We start from the raw sequence: 16,905 nt of genomic DNA, 5'->3' as shown, positions 1-16,905 counted from the left end.
TAGCTTTTTAAGGAACCTCCATACTGTTCCCCACAGTGGCTATATCAATTTACATTCCCACCAAGAGTGTAAGAGGGTTCCCTTTTCTCCACACCCTCTCCAGCATTTATTGTTTCTAGATTTTTTGATGATGGCCATTCTGACTGGTGTGAGATGATATCTCATTGTAGTTTTGATTTTCTCTAATGATTAGTGATGTTGAGCATTCTTTCATGTGTTTGTTGGCACTCTGTATATCTTCTTTGGAGAAATGTCTATTTAGGTCTTCTGCCCATTTTTGGATTGGGTTGTTTGTTTTTTTGTTATTAAGCTGCATGAGCTGCTTATAAATTTTGGAGATTAATCCTTTGTCAGTTGCTTCGTTTGCAAATATTTTCTCCCATTCTGAGGGTTGTCTTTTGGTCTTCTTTATGGTTTCCTTTGCTGCGCAAAAGCTTTTAAGTTTCATTAGGTCCCATTTGTTTACTTTTGTTTTTATTTCCATTTCTCTAGGAGGTGGGTCAAAAAGGACCTTGCTGTGATTTATGTCATAGAGTGTTCTGCCTATGTTTTCCTCTAAGAGTTTGATAGTTTCTGGCCTTACATTTAGGTCTTTAATCCATTTTGAGCTTATTTTTGTGTATGGTGTTAGGGAGTGATCTAATCTCATACTTTTACATGTAGCTGTCCAGTTTTCCCAGCACCACTTATTGAATAGGCTGTCCTTTCTCCACTGTACATTTCTGCCTCCTTTGTCAAAGATAAGGTGACCATATGTGCGTGGGTTTATCTCTGGGCTTTCTATCCTGTTCCATTGATCTGTATTTCTGTTTTTGTGCCAGTACCATACTGTCTTGATTACTGTAGCTTTGTAGTATAGTCTGAAGTCAGGGAGCCTGATTCCTCCAGTTCCTTCTTTCCTTCTCAAGATTGCTTTGGCTATTCGGGGTCTTTTGTGTTTCCATACAAATTGTGAAATTTTTTGTTCTAGTTCTGTGAAAAATGCCAGTGGTAGTTTCATAGGGATTGCATTAAATCTGTAGATTGCTTTGGGTAGTAGAGTCATTTTCACAATGTTGATTCTTCCAATCCAAGAACATGGTATATCTCTCCATCTATTTGTATCATCTTTAATTTCTTTCATCAGTGTCTTATAATTTTCTGCATACAGGTCTTTTGTCTCCTTAGGTAGGTTTATTCCTAGGTATTTTATTCTTTTTGTTGCAATGGTAAATGGGAGTGTTTTCTTGATTTCACTTTCAGATTTTTCATCCTTAGTGTATAGGAATGCCAGAGATTTCTGTGCATTAATTTTGTATCCTGCTACTTTACCAAATTCATTGATTAGCTCTAGTAGTTTTCTGGTAGTATCTTTAGGATTCTCTATGTATAGTATCATGTCATCTGCAAACAGTGACAGCTTTACTACTTCTTTTCCGATTTGGATTCCTTTTATTTCCTTTTCTTCTCTGATTGCTGTGGCTAAAACTTCCAAAACTATGTTGAATAATAGTGGTGAGAGTGGGCAACCTTGTCTTGTTCCTGATCTTAGTGGAAATGCTTTCAGTTTTTCACCATTGAGGTCGATGTTGGCTGTGGGTTTATCATATATGGCCTTTATTATGTTGAGGAAAGTTCCCTCTATGCCTACTTTCTGCAGGGTTTTTATCATAAATGGGTGTTGAATTTTGTCGAAAGCTTTCTCTGCATCTATTGAGATGATCATATGGTTTTTCTCCTTCAATTTGTTAATATGGTGTATCACGTTGATTGATTTGCATATATTGAAGAATCCTTGCATTCCTGGAATAAACCCCACTTGATCATGGTGTATGATCCGTTTAATGTGCTGTTGGATTCTGTTTGCTAGTATTTTGTTGAGGATCTTAGCATCTATGTTCATCAGTGATATTGGCCTGTAGTTTTCTTTCTTTGTGACATCCTTGTCTGGTTTTGGTATCAGGGTGATGGTGGCCTGGTAGAATGAGTTGGGGAGTGTTCCTCCCTCTGCTATATTTTGGAAGAGTATGAGAAGGATAGGTGATAGCTCTTCTCTAAATGTTTGATAGAATTCGCCTGTGAAGCCATCTGGTCCTGGGCTTTTGCTTGTTGGAAGATTTTTAATCACAGTTTCAATATCAGTGCTTGTGATTGGTCTGTTCATATTTTCTATTTCTTCCTGATTCAGTCTTGGCAGGTTGTGCCTTTCTAAGAATTTGTCCATTTCTTCCAGGTTGTCCATTTTATTGGCATAGAGTTGCTTGTAGTAATCTCTCATGATCTTTTGTATTTCTGCAGTGTCAGTTGTTACTTCTCCTTTTTCATTTCTAATTCTATTGATTTGAGTCTTCTCCCTTTTTTTCTTGATGAGTCTGGCTAATGGTTTATCAATTTTGTTTATCCTTTCAAAGAACCAGCTTTTAGTTTTATTGATCTTTGCTATCGTTTCCTTCATTTGTTTTTCATTTATTTCTGATCTGATTTTTATGATTTCTTTCCTCCTGCTAACTTTGGGGTTTTTTTGTTCTTCTTTCTCTAATTGCTTTAGGTGCAAGGTTAGGTTGTTTATTCGAGATGTTTCCTGTTTCTTAAGGTAAGATTGTATTGCTATAAACTTCCCTCTTAGAACTGCTTTTGCTGCATCCCATAGATTTTGAGTCGTCGTGTCTCCATTGTCATTTGTTTCTAGGTATTTTTTGATTTCCTCTTTGATTTCTTCAGTGATCACTTCGTTATTAAGTAGTGTATTGTTTAGCCTCCATGTGTTTGTATTTTTTACAGATCTTCTCCTGTAATTGATATCGAGTCTCATAGCGTTGTGGTCGGAAAAGATACTTGATACAATTTCAATTTTCTTAAATTTACCAAGGCTTGATTTGTGACCCAAGATATGATCCTGGAGAATGTTCCATGAGCAGTTGAGAAAAATGTGTATTCTGTTGTTTTTGGATGGAATGTCCTATAAATATCAATTAACTCCATCTCATTTAATGTATCATTAAAGCTTGTGTTTCCTTATTTCTTTTCATTTTGGATGATCTGTCCATTGGTGAAAGTGGGGTGTTAAAGTCCCCTACTATGAATGTGTTACTGTCGATTTCCCCTTTTATGGTTGTCAGTATTTGCCTTATGTATTGAGGTGCACCTATGTTGGGTGCAAAAATATTTACAATTGTTATATCTTCCTCTTGGATCGATCCCTTGATCATTATGTAGTGTCCTTCTTTGTCTCTTCTAATAGTCTTTGTTTTAAAGTCTATTTTGTCTGATATGAGAATTGCTACTCCAGCTTTCTTTTGGTTTCCATTTGCATGAAATACCTTTTTCCATCCCCTTACTTTCAGTCTGTATGTGTCTCTAGGTCTGAAGTGGGTCTCTTGTAGACAGCAAATATATGGGTCTTGTTTTTGTATCCATTCAGCCAATCTGTGTCTTTTGGTGGGAGCATTTAGTCCATTTACATTTAAGATAATTATCGATATGTGTGTTCCCATTCCCATTTTCTTAATTGTTTTGGGTTTGTTATTGTAGGTCTTTTCCTTCTTTTGTGTTTCTTGCCTAGAGAAGTTCCTTTAGCAGTTGTTGTAGAGCTGGTTTGGTGGTGCTGAACTCTCTCAGCTTTTGCTTGTCTGTAAAGGTTTTAATTTCTCCATCAAATCTGAATGAGATCCTTGCTGGGTAGAGTAATCTTGGTTGCAGGTTTTTCTCCTTCAACACTTTCAATATGTCCTGCCACTCCCTTCTGGCTTGCAGAGTTTCTGCTGAAAGATCAGCTGTTAACCTTATGGGGATTCCCTTGTGTGTTATTTGTTGTTTATCCCTTGCTGCTTTTAATATGTTTTCTTTGTATTTAATTTTTGACAGTTTGATTAATATGTGTCTTGGCATATTTCTCCTTGGATTTATCCTGTATGGGACTCTCTGTGCTTCCTGGACTTGATTAACTATTTCCTTTCCCATATTAGGGAAGTTTTCAACTATAATCTCTTCAAATATTTTCTCAGTCCCTTTCTTTTTCTCTTCTTCTTCTGGAACCCCTATAATTCGAATGTTGGTGCGTTTAATGTTGTCCCAGAGGTCTCTGAGACTGTCCTCAGTTCTTTTCATTCTTTTTTCTTTATTCTGCTCTGCAGTAGTTATTTCCACTATTTTATCTTCCAGGTCACTTATCCGTTCTTCTGCCTCAGTTATTCTGCTATTGATCCCATCTAGAGTACTTTTAATTTCATTTATTGTGTTGTTCATCATTGCTTGTTTCATCTTTAGTTCTTCTAGATCCTTGTTAACTGATTCTTGCATTTTGTCCATTCTATTGTCCACTCTATCTCCAAGATTTTGGATCAACCTTACTATCATTATTCTGAATTCTTTTTCAGGTAGACTGCCTATTTCCTCTTCATTTGTTAGGTCTGGTGGGTTTTTATCTTGCTCCTTCATCTGCTGTGTGTTTTTCTGTCTTTTCATTTTGCTTATCTTACTGTGTTTGGGATCTCCTTTTTTGCAGGCTGAAGGTTCATAGTTCCTGTTGTTTTTTGTGTCTGTCCCCAGTGGCTAAGGTTGGTTCAGTGGGTTGTGTAGGCTTCCTGGTGGAGGGGACTAGTGCCTGTGTTCTGGTGGATGAGGCTGGATCTTGTCTTTCTGGTGGGCAGGTCCACGTCTGGTGGTGTGTTTTGGGGTGTCTGTAGACTTATTATGATTTTGGGCAGCCTCTCTGCTAATGGGTGGGGTTGTGTTCCTGTCTTGCTAGTTGTTTGGCATAGGATGTCCAGCACTGTAGCTTGCTGGTCGTTGAGTGAAGCTGGGTGCTGGCGTTGAGATGGAGATCTCTCGGAGATTTTTGCTGTTTGATACTATGTGCAGCTGGGAGGCCTCTTGTGGACCAGTGTCCTGAAGTTGGCTCTCCCACCTCAGAGGCACAGCACTGACTCCTGGCTGCAGCACCAAGAGCGTTTCATCCACAGGGCTCCTTAACTTGGGATGATTCGTTGTCTATTCAGGTATTCCACAGATGCAGGGTATATCAAGTTGATTGTGGAGCTTTAATCCGCTGCTTCTGAGGCTGCTGGGAGAGATTTCCCTTTCTCTTCTTTGTTCTCACAGTTCCCAGGGGCTCAGCTTTGGATTTGGCCCCGCCTGTGCGTGTAGGTCGCCGGAGGGCGTCTGTTCTTTGCTCAGACAGGACGGGGTTAAAGGAGCCGCTGATTCGGAGGCTCTGGCTCACTCAGGCCGGGGGGTAGGGAGGGTCACCGAGTGTGGGGTGGGCCTGCGGGCGGCAGAGGCCGGCGTGACGTTGCAGCCTGAGGCGCGCCGTGCGTTCTCCCGGGGGAGTTGTCCCTGGATCCCGGGACCCTGGCAGTGGCGGGCTGCACAGGCTCCCCGGAAGGGCGTCTGGCTAGTGACCTGTGTTCGCACACAGGCCTCCTGGTGGCGGCAGCAGCAGCCTTAGCGTCTCATGTCTGTCTCTGGGCTCCGCACTTTTAGCCGCGGCTCGCACCCGTCCCTGGAGCTCTCTCAAGCAGCGTTCTTAATCCCCTCTCCTCGTGCACCAGGAAACAAAGAGGGACGTAAAAGTCTCTTGCCTCTTCGGCAGGTCCAGACTTTTCCCCGGACTCTCTCCCGGCTAGCCGCGGTGCACTAACGCCCTGCAGGCTGTGTTCACGCCGCCAACCTCAGTCCTCTCCCGGCGCTCCGACAAAAGCCGGAGCCTCAGCTCCCAGTCCCGCCCGCCCCGGCGGGCGAGCAGACAAGCCTCTCGGCTGGTGAGTTCCGGTCGGCCCGATCCTCTGCGCTGGAATCTGTCCGCTTTGCCCTCCGCACCCCTGCTGCTGTGCTCTCCTCCGCGGCTCCCAAGCTCCCCCACTCCGCCTCCCGAAGTCTCCACCCGCGAAGGGGCTTCCTAGTGTGTGGACACTTTTCCTCCTTCACAGCTCTCTCCCGCTGGTGCAGGACCTGTCCCTATCCTTTTGTCTCTGTTTAGTTTTTTCTTTTGCCCTAACCAGGTACGTGTGGGGTTCCTTGCCTTTTGGGAGGTCTGAGGTCTTCTGCCAGCGTTCAGTAGGTGCTCCGTAGGAGCTGTTCCACGCGTAGATGTATTTCTGGTGTATCTGTGGTGAGGAAGGTGATCTCCGCGTCTTACTCTTCCGCCATCTTCCCGGAAGTCCTCCGTAAGTAGTTTTAAAAGGCAAAATTTGAGTAATTCATCAAAGTAGATTATGCTTAATCCTACATAAAAATGGTAATTCCAGTTTGTACCCACCTCATTCATTCATATTTAGATCATCACATTTGTAGATAGAGAAAATAAAGTTGTATACCTAACCTAGGAAGGCTTCCTGGAGATCTCATAAGGAAACAAGGTCTGATCTCTCACAGCAACTGAACACACTTGGAAGTGTCCCTACCTGTCTTTAAATTGTGCATCGTCAATTCCTTGCCTACGAAGCAGATCCTGTGGCCCATAGGGTGTGTCTTTGCATTTAGAGTCTGTGTCACAGAGTAGGGTTTGCAGCAATGGGAAGAAGCCAGTACTAGGAAGGTTTCGAGGTGCAAGGTAACCTAAAAGTTAAAAACAAACAAACAAACAATAATTAGATCACTGTGATGTTTGCCTGGGAAGGGAAAGGAGTGCAGTTTTGTGAAATTATCTTCTGCATTATGACTGTTTGGGTCCCCCATGTATCAAAAGACTTTAAAATGCTTGTTGCCCCAAAAACTTCTCTTCCTGGGATTTACTCTAAGGAAGTAGCTGCAAGAATGTTTTCCAGAGTGTTTTAAAAATAAATCACAGTGTACCCATATAATAAAACACAAGGCAGCCAATAAAAATGTTGTCAAATAATATGGAAAATATTTCTAATACACTGCTTATTAAAAAGAGGAGATCAGAAAACAGTATGACCAGAATAGCCATAATTGTAAAAAATATATATAAATATATGTAGTATATTAAAAAATCTGGAGTGGGACTTCCCTGGCAGTCCAGTGGTTAAGAGTCCACACTTCCACTGCAGGGGTCTTGGGTTCGATCTCTTGTCAGGGAACTAAAATCCCACATGCCGCATGGCATGGTCAAGTAAACAATAAATAAATTAAAAAAATAAAAAACCTGGAGGAATTTTTTTCCTTGGTGGTTATTTCAAATGACTTTGTTTACTTTCATTTGACTGTATATTAACTATTTTCTCCAACAATGTACATGTCTTCTTTTGTAATCAAAGTCATTATAAATGCAGCCAATCTTCCAAATATAGGAAATATTTTTGGTGTCCTCAAAATTTAACATAATAGCTAAATTAATTATCCTGGACACACAACATTTTCTTCCTATTTAAAAACCAATAATAATGGTATGAATTAATATGCAGATTTTCCCCAATATTAAAGCCACAAGTATTGTAACAGTTAATGGTTTTGTAACCTTTATTTTAATATTTGCTTTGTAAAATATGATGACGGCACACACATGAGTCAAGATAAAAGGCAATGAACATTGTGGTACATGACTCTTTTTGGATTTTGGTTTTCTCAGGGTATATGCCCAGTAGTGGGATTGCTGGGTCATATGGTAGTTCTATTTGTAGTTTTTTAAGGAACCTCCATACTGTTCTCCATAGTGGCTGTACCAGTGGCACATATATACAATGGAATATTACTCAGCCATAAAAAGAAAAGAAATTGAGATATTTGTAATGAGGTGGATAGACCTAGAGTCTGTCGTACAGAGTGAAGTAAGTCAGAAAGAGAAAGACAAATACTGTATGCTAACACATATATATGGAATTTAAGAGAAAAAAAATGTCACGAAGAACCTAGGGGTAAGGCAGGAATAAAGACACAGACCTACTAGAGAATGGACTTGAGGATATGGGGAGGGGGAAGGGTAAGCTGTGACAAAGCGAAAGAGAGGCATGGACATATATACCCTACCAAATGTAAGGTAGATAGCTAGTGGGAAGCAGCTGCATAGCACAGGGAGATCAGCTCGGTGCTTTGTGACCGCCTGGAGGGGTGGGATAGGGAGGGTGGGAGGGAGGGAGACGCAAGAGGGAAGAGATATGGGAACATATGTATAACTGATTCACTTTGTTATAAAGCAGAAACTAACACATCATTGTAAAGCAATTATACTCCAATAAAGATGTAAAAAAAAAAAAAAAGATAAAAGGCAAGCTGTGAATTACAAATCTTTTCACAATTAGGTTTGATTCTAAAACACTAGCTTCCTCCCTTCGGGGAATACAGAGACAATGAACTTTCAAAAAAGGCAGGTTTACCTCCCAGGAGCCTGTGCAGCCCACAACTGCCAGGGTCCTGTGATCCAGGGACAACTTCCCCCAGAGAACACACGCGCGCCTCAGGCTGTTGCAACGTCGCCCCGGCCTCTGCCACCACAGGCTCACCCCGCACTCCGTGCCCCCTCCCTCCCCCTGGCCTGAGTGAGCCAGAGCCCCCGAATCAGCTGCTCCTTTAACCCCATCCTGTCTGAGCAAAGAACAGACGCCCTCAGGTGACATACATGCAGAGGTGGGGCCAAATCCAAAGCTGAACCGTGGGAACTGTGCGAACAAACAAGAGAAAGGGAAATCTCTCCCAGCAGCCTCAGGAGCAGTGGATTAAATCTCCACAATCAACGTGATGTACCCTGCATCTGTGGAATACCTGAACAGACAACGAATCAGCCCAAATTGAGGAGATGGACTTTGAGAGCAATGATATATATATATTTTTCTCTTTTTCTCTTTTTGTGAGTGTGTATGTGTATGTTTCTGGGTGTGATTTTGTCTGTATAGCTTTGCTTTTGCCATTTGTCCTAGGGTAATGTCTGTCTGTTTTTTGTTCTTTTGTTTTTTGTAGTACAGTTTTTAGTGCTTGTTATCATTGGTGGATTTGTTTTTTGGTTTCAGTGCTCTCTTCTTTCTTTCTTTCTTTTTTTTCTCCCTTTTATCATGAGCCGTGTGGATGACAGGCTCTTGGTGCTGCAGCCAGGAGTCAGTGTTGTGCCTCTGAGATGGGAGAGCCAAGTTCAGGACACTGGTCTACAAGAGACCTCCCAGATCCACATAATATCAAACAGCAAATATCTCCCAGAGATCTCCATCTCAAAGCCAAGACCCAGCTCCACTCAACGACCAGCAAGCTACAGTGCTGGACACCCTATGCCAAACAACTAGCAAGGCAGGACCACAAACCACCCATTAGCAGAGAGGCTGCCCAAAATCATAATAAGGCCACAGACACCCCAAAACACACAACCAGACGTGGACCTGCCCACCAGAAAGACAAGATCCAGCCTCATCCACCAGAACACAGGCATTAGTCCCCTCCACCAGGAAGCCTACACAACTCACTGAACCAACCTTAGCCACTGGAGGCAGACACCAAAAACAACAGGAACTATGAACCTTCAGCCTGCAAAATGGAGACTCCAAACACAGTAACTTAAGCAAACTGAGAAGACAGAGAAACACACAGCAGATGAAGGAGTAAGATAAAAACCTAGACCTAACAAATGAAGAAGAAATAGGCAGTCTACCTGAAAAAGAATTCAGAATAATGATAGTAAAGTTGATCCAGAATCTTGGAAATAGAATGGAGAAAATACAAGAAACATTTAACAAGGACCTAGAAGAACTAAAGAGAAACCAAACAGTGATGAACAATATAATAAATGCAATTACAAGTTCTCTAGATGGGATCAATAGCAGAATAACTGAGGCAGACAAACGGTTAAGTGACCTGGAAGATAAAATAGTGGAAATAACTACTGCAGAGCAGAATAAAGGAAAAAGAATGAAAAGAATTGAGGACAGTCTCAGAGACCTCTGGGACAACATTAAATGCACCAACATTCAAATTATAGGAGTCCCAAAAGAAGAAGAGAAAAAGAAACGGACTGAGAAAATATTTGAACCTATTATAGTTGAAAATTTCCCTAATAAGGGAAAGGAAATGGTTAAGTCTAGGAAGCACAGAGAGTCCCATACAGGATAAACCCAAGGAGAAACATGCCAAGACCATATTAATCAAACTATCAAAAATTAAATACAAAGAAAAAATATTAAAAGCAGCAAGGGTAAAACAACAAATAACATACAAGGGAATCCCCATAAGGCTAACAGCTGATCTTTCAGCAGAAACTCAGCAAGCCAGAAGGGAGTGGTAGGACACCTTTCAAGTGATGAAGGGGAAAAACCTACAACCAAGAATACTCTACTCAGCAAGGATCTCATTCAGATTTGACAGAGAAATTAAAACTTTTACAGACAAGCAAAAGCTAAGAGAATTCAGCACCACCAAACCACCTTTACAACAAATGCTAAAGGAATTTCTCTAGGCAAGAAACACAAGAGGAGGAAAAGACCTACAATGACAAACCCCAAACAATTAAGAAAATGGTAATAGGAACATACATATCGATAATTACCTTAAATGTAAATGGATTAAATGCTCCAACCAAAAGACATAGACTGGCTGAATGGATACAAAAACAAGACCCATATATATGCTGTCTACAACAGACCCACTTCAGACCTAGGGACACACACAGACTGAAAGTGAGGGGATGGAAAAAGATATTCCATGCAAATGGAAATCAAAAGAAAGCTGGAGTAGCAATTCTCATATCAGACAAAATAGACTTTAAAACAAAGACTATTAGAAGAGACAAAGAAGGACACTACATAATGATCAAGGGATCGATCCAAGAGGAAGATATAACAATTGTAAATATTTATGCACCCAATATAGGAGCACCTCAATACATAAGGCAAATGCTAACAGCCATAAAAGGGGAAATCGACTGTAACACAATCATAGTAGAGGACTTTTACACCCCACTTTCACCAAGAGACAGATCATCCAAAATGAAAATAAATAAGGAAACACAAGCTTCAAATGATATATTAAACAAGATGGACTTAATTGATATTTATAGGACATTCCAGCCAAAAACAATAGAATACACTTTCTTCTCAAGTGCTCATGGAACATTCTCCAGGATAGATCATATCTTGGGTCACAAATCAAGCCTTGGTAAATTTAAGAAGATTGAAATCATATCAAGTATCTTTTCCGAGAACAACGCTATGAGACTAGATATCCATTACCGGAAAAAATCTATAAAAAATATAAACATTAAACAATACACTACTTAATAACCAAGAGATCACTGAGGAAATCAAAAAATACCAAGAAACAAATGACAATGAAAACTGATGCCCCAAAACCTATGGGATGCAGCAAAAGCAGTTCTAAGAGGGAAGTTTATAGCAATACAATACTACCTTAAGAAACAAGAAATATCTCAAATAAACAACCTAACCTTACAAAAGCAATTAGAGAAAGAAGAACAAAAAAACCCAAAGTTAACAGCAGGAAAGAAATCATAAAGATCAGATCAGAAATAAATGAAAAAGAAATGAAGGAAACAATAGCAAAGATCAATAAAACTAAAAGTTGGTTCTTTGAGAAGATAAACAAAATTGATAAACCATTAGCAAGATTCATCAGGAAAAAAGGGAGTGACTCAAATCAATAGAATTAGAAGTGAAAAAGGAGAAGTAACAACTGACACTGCAGAATACAAAGGATCATGAGAGATTACTACAAGCAACTATATGCCAATAAAATGGACAACCCGGAAAAAATGGACAAATTCTTAGAAAAGCACAACCTTCCGACCCTGAACCAGGAAGAAATAGAAAATATGAACAGACCAATCACAAGCACTGAAATTGAAACTGTGATTAAAAATTTTCCAACAAACAAAAGCCCAGGACCAGATGGCTTCACAGGCGAATTCTATCAAACATTTAGAGAAGAGCTAACACCTATCCCTCTCAAACTCTTCCAAAATATAGCAGAGGGAGGAACACCCCCAAACTCATTCTGCAAGGCCACCATCACCCTGATACTAAAACCAGACAAAGATGTCACACAAAAAGAAAACTACAGGCCAATATCACTGATGAACATCGATGCAGAAGTCCTCAACAAAACACCAGCAAACAGAATCCAACAGCACATTACAAGGATCATACACCATGATCAAGTGGGATTTATCCCAGGAATGCAAGGATTCTTCAATATATGCAAATCAATCAACGTGATACACCATATTAACAAATTGAAGGAGAAAAACCATATGATCATCTCAATAGATGCAGAGAAAGCTTTCGACAAAATTCAACACCCATTTACGATAAAAACTCTCAAGAGAGTAGGCATAGAGGGAACTTACCTCAACAGAATAAATGCCATATATGACAAACCCACAGCGAACATTGCCCTCAGGGGTAAAAAATGAAAGCATTTCCACTAAGATCAGGAACAAGACAAGGTTGCCCACTCTCACAACTATTATTCAACATAGTTTTGGAAGTTTTAGCCATAGCAATCAGAGACGAAAAAGAAATAAAAGGAGTCCAAATCGGAAATGAAGGAGTAAAACTGTCACTGTTTGCATATGACATGATACTATACATAGAGAATCCTAAAGATGCTAGCAGAAAACTACTAGACCTAATCAATGAATTTGGTAAAATAGCAGGATACAAAGTTAATGCACAGAAATCTCTTGCATTCCTATATCCTAATGATGAAAAATCTGAAAGTGAAATTAAGAAAACATTCCCATTTACCACTGCAACAAAAAGAATAAAATACCTAGGAATAAACCTACCTAAGGAGAAAAAAAGCTGTATGAAGAAAATTATAAGACACTGATGAAAGAAATTAAAGATGATACAAACAGATGGAGAGATATACCATGTTCGTGGATTGGAAGAATCAACATTGTGAAAATGACTCTACTACCCAAAGCAATCTACAGATTCAATGCAATCCCTATCAAACTACCACTGGCATTTTTCACAGAACAAGAACATAAAAATTCACAATTTGTATGGAAACACAAAAGACCCCGAATAGCCAAAGCAGTCTTGAGAAAGAAAACGGAGCTGGTGGAATCAGGCTCCCTGACTTCAGACTATACTACAAAGCTACAGTAATCAAGACAGTATGGTACTGGCACAAAAACAGAAATACAGATCAATGGAACAGGATAGAAAGCCCAGAGATAAACCCACACACATATGGTCACTTTATCTTTGATAAAGGAGGCATGAATATACAGTGGAGAAAAGACTGTCTCTTCAATAAGTGGTGTTGGGAAAGCTGGACAGTTACATGGAAAAGAATGAAATTAGAACACTCCTTAACACCATACACAAAAATAAACTCAAAATGGATTCGAGACCTAAATGTAAGACCGGACACTATTAAACTCTTAAAGGAAAACATAGGCAGAACACTCCATGACATAAATCACAGAAATATCCTTTTTGATCCACCTCCTAGAGAAATGGAAATAAAAACAAAAATAAACAAATGGGACCTAATGAAACTTAAAAGCTTTTGCACAGCAAAGGAAACCATAAACAAGACCAAAAGACAACCCTCAGAATGGGAGAAAATATTTGCAAACGAAGCAACTGACAAAGGATTAATCTCCAAAATTTACAAGCAGCACGTGCAGCTCAGTATCAAAAAAACAAACAGCCCAACCCCAAAATGGGCAGAAGTCCTAAATAGATATTTCTCCAAAGAAGACACACAGATTGTCAACAAACACATGAAAGAATGCTCAACATCATTAATCATTAGAGAAATGCAAATCAAAACTACAATGAGATATCATCTCACACCAGTCAGAACGGCCATCATCAAAAAATCTACAAACAATAAATGCTGGAGAGGGTGTGGAGAAAAGGGAACGCTCTTCCACTGTTGGTGGGAATGTAAATTGATACAGCCACTATGGAGGACAGTATGGAGGTTCCTTAAAAAACTAAAAATAGAACTACCATATGACCCAGTAATCCCACTACTGGGCATATACCCTGAGAAAACCAGAATTCAAAAAGAGTCATGTACCGCAATGTTCACTGCAGCTCTATTTACAATAGCCAGGACATGGAAGCAACCTAAGTGTCCATCAACAGATGAATGGAGAAAGAAGATGTAGCACATATACACAATGGAATATTACTCAGCCATACAAGGAAACAAAACTGAGTTATTTGTGGTGAGGTGGATGGACCCAGAGTCTGTCATATAGAGCGAAGTAAGTCAGAAAGAGAAAAACAAATACGTATGCTAACACATATATATGGAATCTAAAAAACAAACAAACAAAAATGGTCATGAAGAACCTAGGGGCAAGACGGGAATAAATACGCAGACCTACTAGAGAACGGACTTGAGGATACAGGGAGGGGGAAGGGTAAGCTCGGACAAAGTGAGACAGTGGCATGGACATATATACACTACAAAATTTAAAACACATAGCTAGTGGGAAGCAGCTGCATAGCACTGGGAGATCAGCTCCGTGCTTTGTGACCACCTAGAGGGGTGGGATAGGGAGGGTGGTAGGGAGGGAGACGCCAGAGGTAAGAGATATGGGGATATATGTATATATATAACTGATTCACTTTGTTATAAAGCAGAAACTAACATACCATTGTAAAGCAATTTTACTCCAGTAAAGATGTTAAAAACATAAAATAAAATAATACATAAATAAATAAATAAATAAAAATAAAATAAAATAAAAAAGGCAGGTTGAGAAAAAATGAGGGTAATTCCAAACCAAAGACTGCAGAGCAAAACCTTAACTTCCTCATGAATCTGTTAAAAAGATTGTCGGTACAGATATGTTTTTATTATAAAAAGAAAGAAGAAAAAATAGTAAGAGCAACATGGCTAAGTATGCACTATCAGTAGAAAGAATAATAAATAGAAATTCAATCTAAGTAACTGAAATGCAGATCTACATAAAAAAATAAAATTGAAAATAAAAAGGAAGGGGTAATAGGAAAGTTGGCCAGAAAAAAAATTAAAGAGAAAAAAAAAATGAAATGGAGAGAAAGATTAGAAGATGCTATACTGTTGACTTTGAAGACTGAGGAAAGAGCCAAAAGCCAAGGAAAGTGGGCAACCTCTAGAAGCCAGAAAACAGATCCTCCTAGAGCCTTCGGAAGAAATGCAGCCCTGCCAACACATTAATTTTTAACTCACTAAGACTAAATTTTGGGCTTCTGAACTCCAGAACCATAAATTAGTAAGTTGGTGTTGTTTTAAAGTCACAAAGTTTGTGGTAATCTGTTACAGCAGCTGTAGGAAAAACTAACACATATGATAATACCAGTATGAATTGAAGTTTCAAAAATTCAAAATAAATTGGAAAGAACTTAAATCCATCAGACTATTCACTACTACCTTCTAAGATGCTTCTTTTTCTGAAACCAGAAAGACCCATGTCTCTCCTAATATTAAACAAGTGAAAATTGCAGTGAACCTTCAATGTTTTCACTGTGGCGCAATTCCTTGAATAAGCACAGAGCAGCAAATTACGTGTTAGCATTTCACATCACCCCTCTATAACGAAATTTCTGCCACGGTGAACTGCATACAGCAAGACCTTTATAGTTCTGCAGTGGAATTTCACCATTAATGGTAAGTCACCCTTTTACACAGATTCCACCTGGAGCCACTAACTCAGGGTTAGGAAGAATCCTAGTCCATCTCAAAACATGCAGGGGGTCGTTTGAATGGAAGGCAGATAGAAACAGGTGACCCCTTTGCTCTATACCACTCACCAAGCTGATGGCGTGACTAAGCCAGTGCTGAAAACTGGCAGCTCAGGAGAAGCCACATCGCAACAGGAAGAAAGGAAGAGAAGGGAAAAGATGTCACGGGAAGAAGGTCTAGTAAGAGGTGGCACATTACATCCAGTTTTACTTACTCTGGCACTAATTACAATTTGAAGATTATTAAAGAAAAATTTGAAAGAATTTAAACCCACAACATTCTCTGCTATGGTTAACAACAGATATGCTTATTTTACAGGAAAATTCATCAAGGAATTTCTTTAGAAATAAGATCCCATGGTGTTTAAAAAGTATAGACAGTCCACGTTTTGCAGTTTTTTTGATAACTGATATTTAATTTGTTACAATGGGTTCATGAAAAAGAGGAACTTGTTGTGGTATGTACAAGTTTAAGTTAACACAGCATCATGCAGAATCTGAACTGCCTGCATTATTTATTTTACCATCACTTTTTAACCAAGAACCATACACTCATTGAAACAAGAGAGCAACAACAATAGCACTGACTTATCAAGCATCTACTGTATTCCATGTATGTCATTCATCCTTCTTCGATATCCACAGTATACTTTCTCATGCCCATCAACTTGTCACAAAATCTGGAAATCCTCTAGAACTAACAAGTCAGAATGAAATAGATTTAAACTGTATTGTAGCTTTCTTGTGAAAAACATGAAATTTTCAATCTCCTGCCCATCTTAGTTATGTGTACAAGGAAGTAATTACTCAGAGCAATGGTGGAATCCAACCATCCATCCCATGTTGTGAAGAGCTGCTACTTCTAAACTGAACTCATTCTGCTCTGAAGGTGTCTCTGGCACTTTCAGGCTCCAAAATTATGTTTGTCTTTATATTCCTAAACGCTAGGATGCTGGAAAAAGAGTCACATTTCTCTATCCTTCATAGAACTTCTGTGCAGCGAGCAAGGAGCATGCCAAGTTAAAGCTAATCATTGGTGGCCCACGTTCACAGCCAGAGCACAGATTTTAGGATACATGTGGTGGAAGATGATAAATGTGCAAACTATGGCACCACTTGTAGGTGAAAAACCAGATCTAAGGGTCTTGGGATGGAGTGTGAGGCAGAATAAAGTCCTTGGTATCACGAGTCCCCAAAATCTCTCACTCAGGACAACATTCACACCCATCTCCAGGAGCAAAGCTATTGAAGAACTTGCAATTTTGCAGGGAAATTGTAGCCCGGAGACTCCAGCAGGGTCTGGGAGTGAGGTGGGGTGGGTAGTAAGCAAAATTTCAAG

General features: G+C 39.6%; 1 protein-coding gene across 1 annotated transcript in view; it reads right to left on the bottom strand.

Moving 5' to 3' along the window:
• Positions 1–16,905, bottom strand: part of ABCA12 (ATP binding cassette subfamily A member 12) — a 186,284-nt gene that overhangs the window by 121,300 nt on the left and 48,079 nt on the right. Inside the window, exon 3 of the mRNA XM_060301454.1 lies at positions 6,381–6,534. Within this exon, the coding sequence (XP_060157437.1) occupies positions 6,381–6,534 (154 nt within the window). The remainder of the gene's footprint in view (positions 1–6,380; positions 6,535–16,905) is intronic.

Source organism: Globicephala melas, chromosome 7 (genome assembly GCF_963455315.2).
Source record: "Globicephala melas chromosome 7, mGloMel1.2, whole genome shotgun sequence".
NCBI classification, from domain to species: domain Eukaryota; kingdom Metazoa; phylum Chordata; class Mammalia; order Artiodactyla; family Delphinidae; genus Globicephala; species Globicephala melas.
The sequence above is the reverse complement of the archived record's forward strand: the minus strand, read 5'-3'. Positions and strand labels throughout refer to the sequence as shown.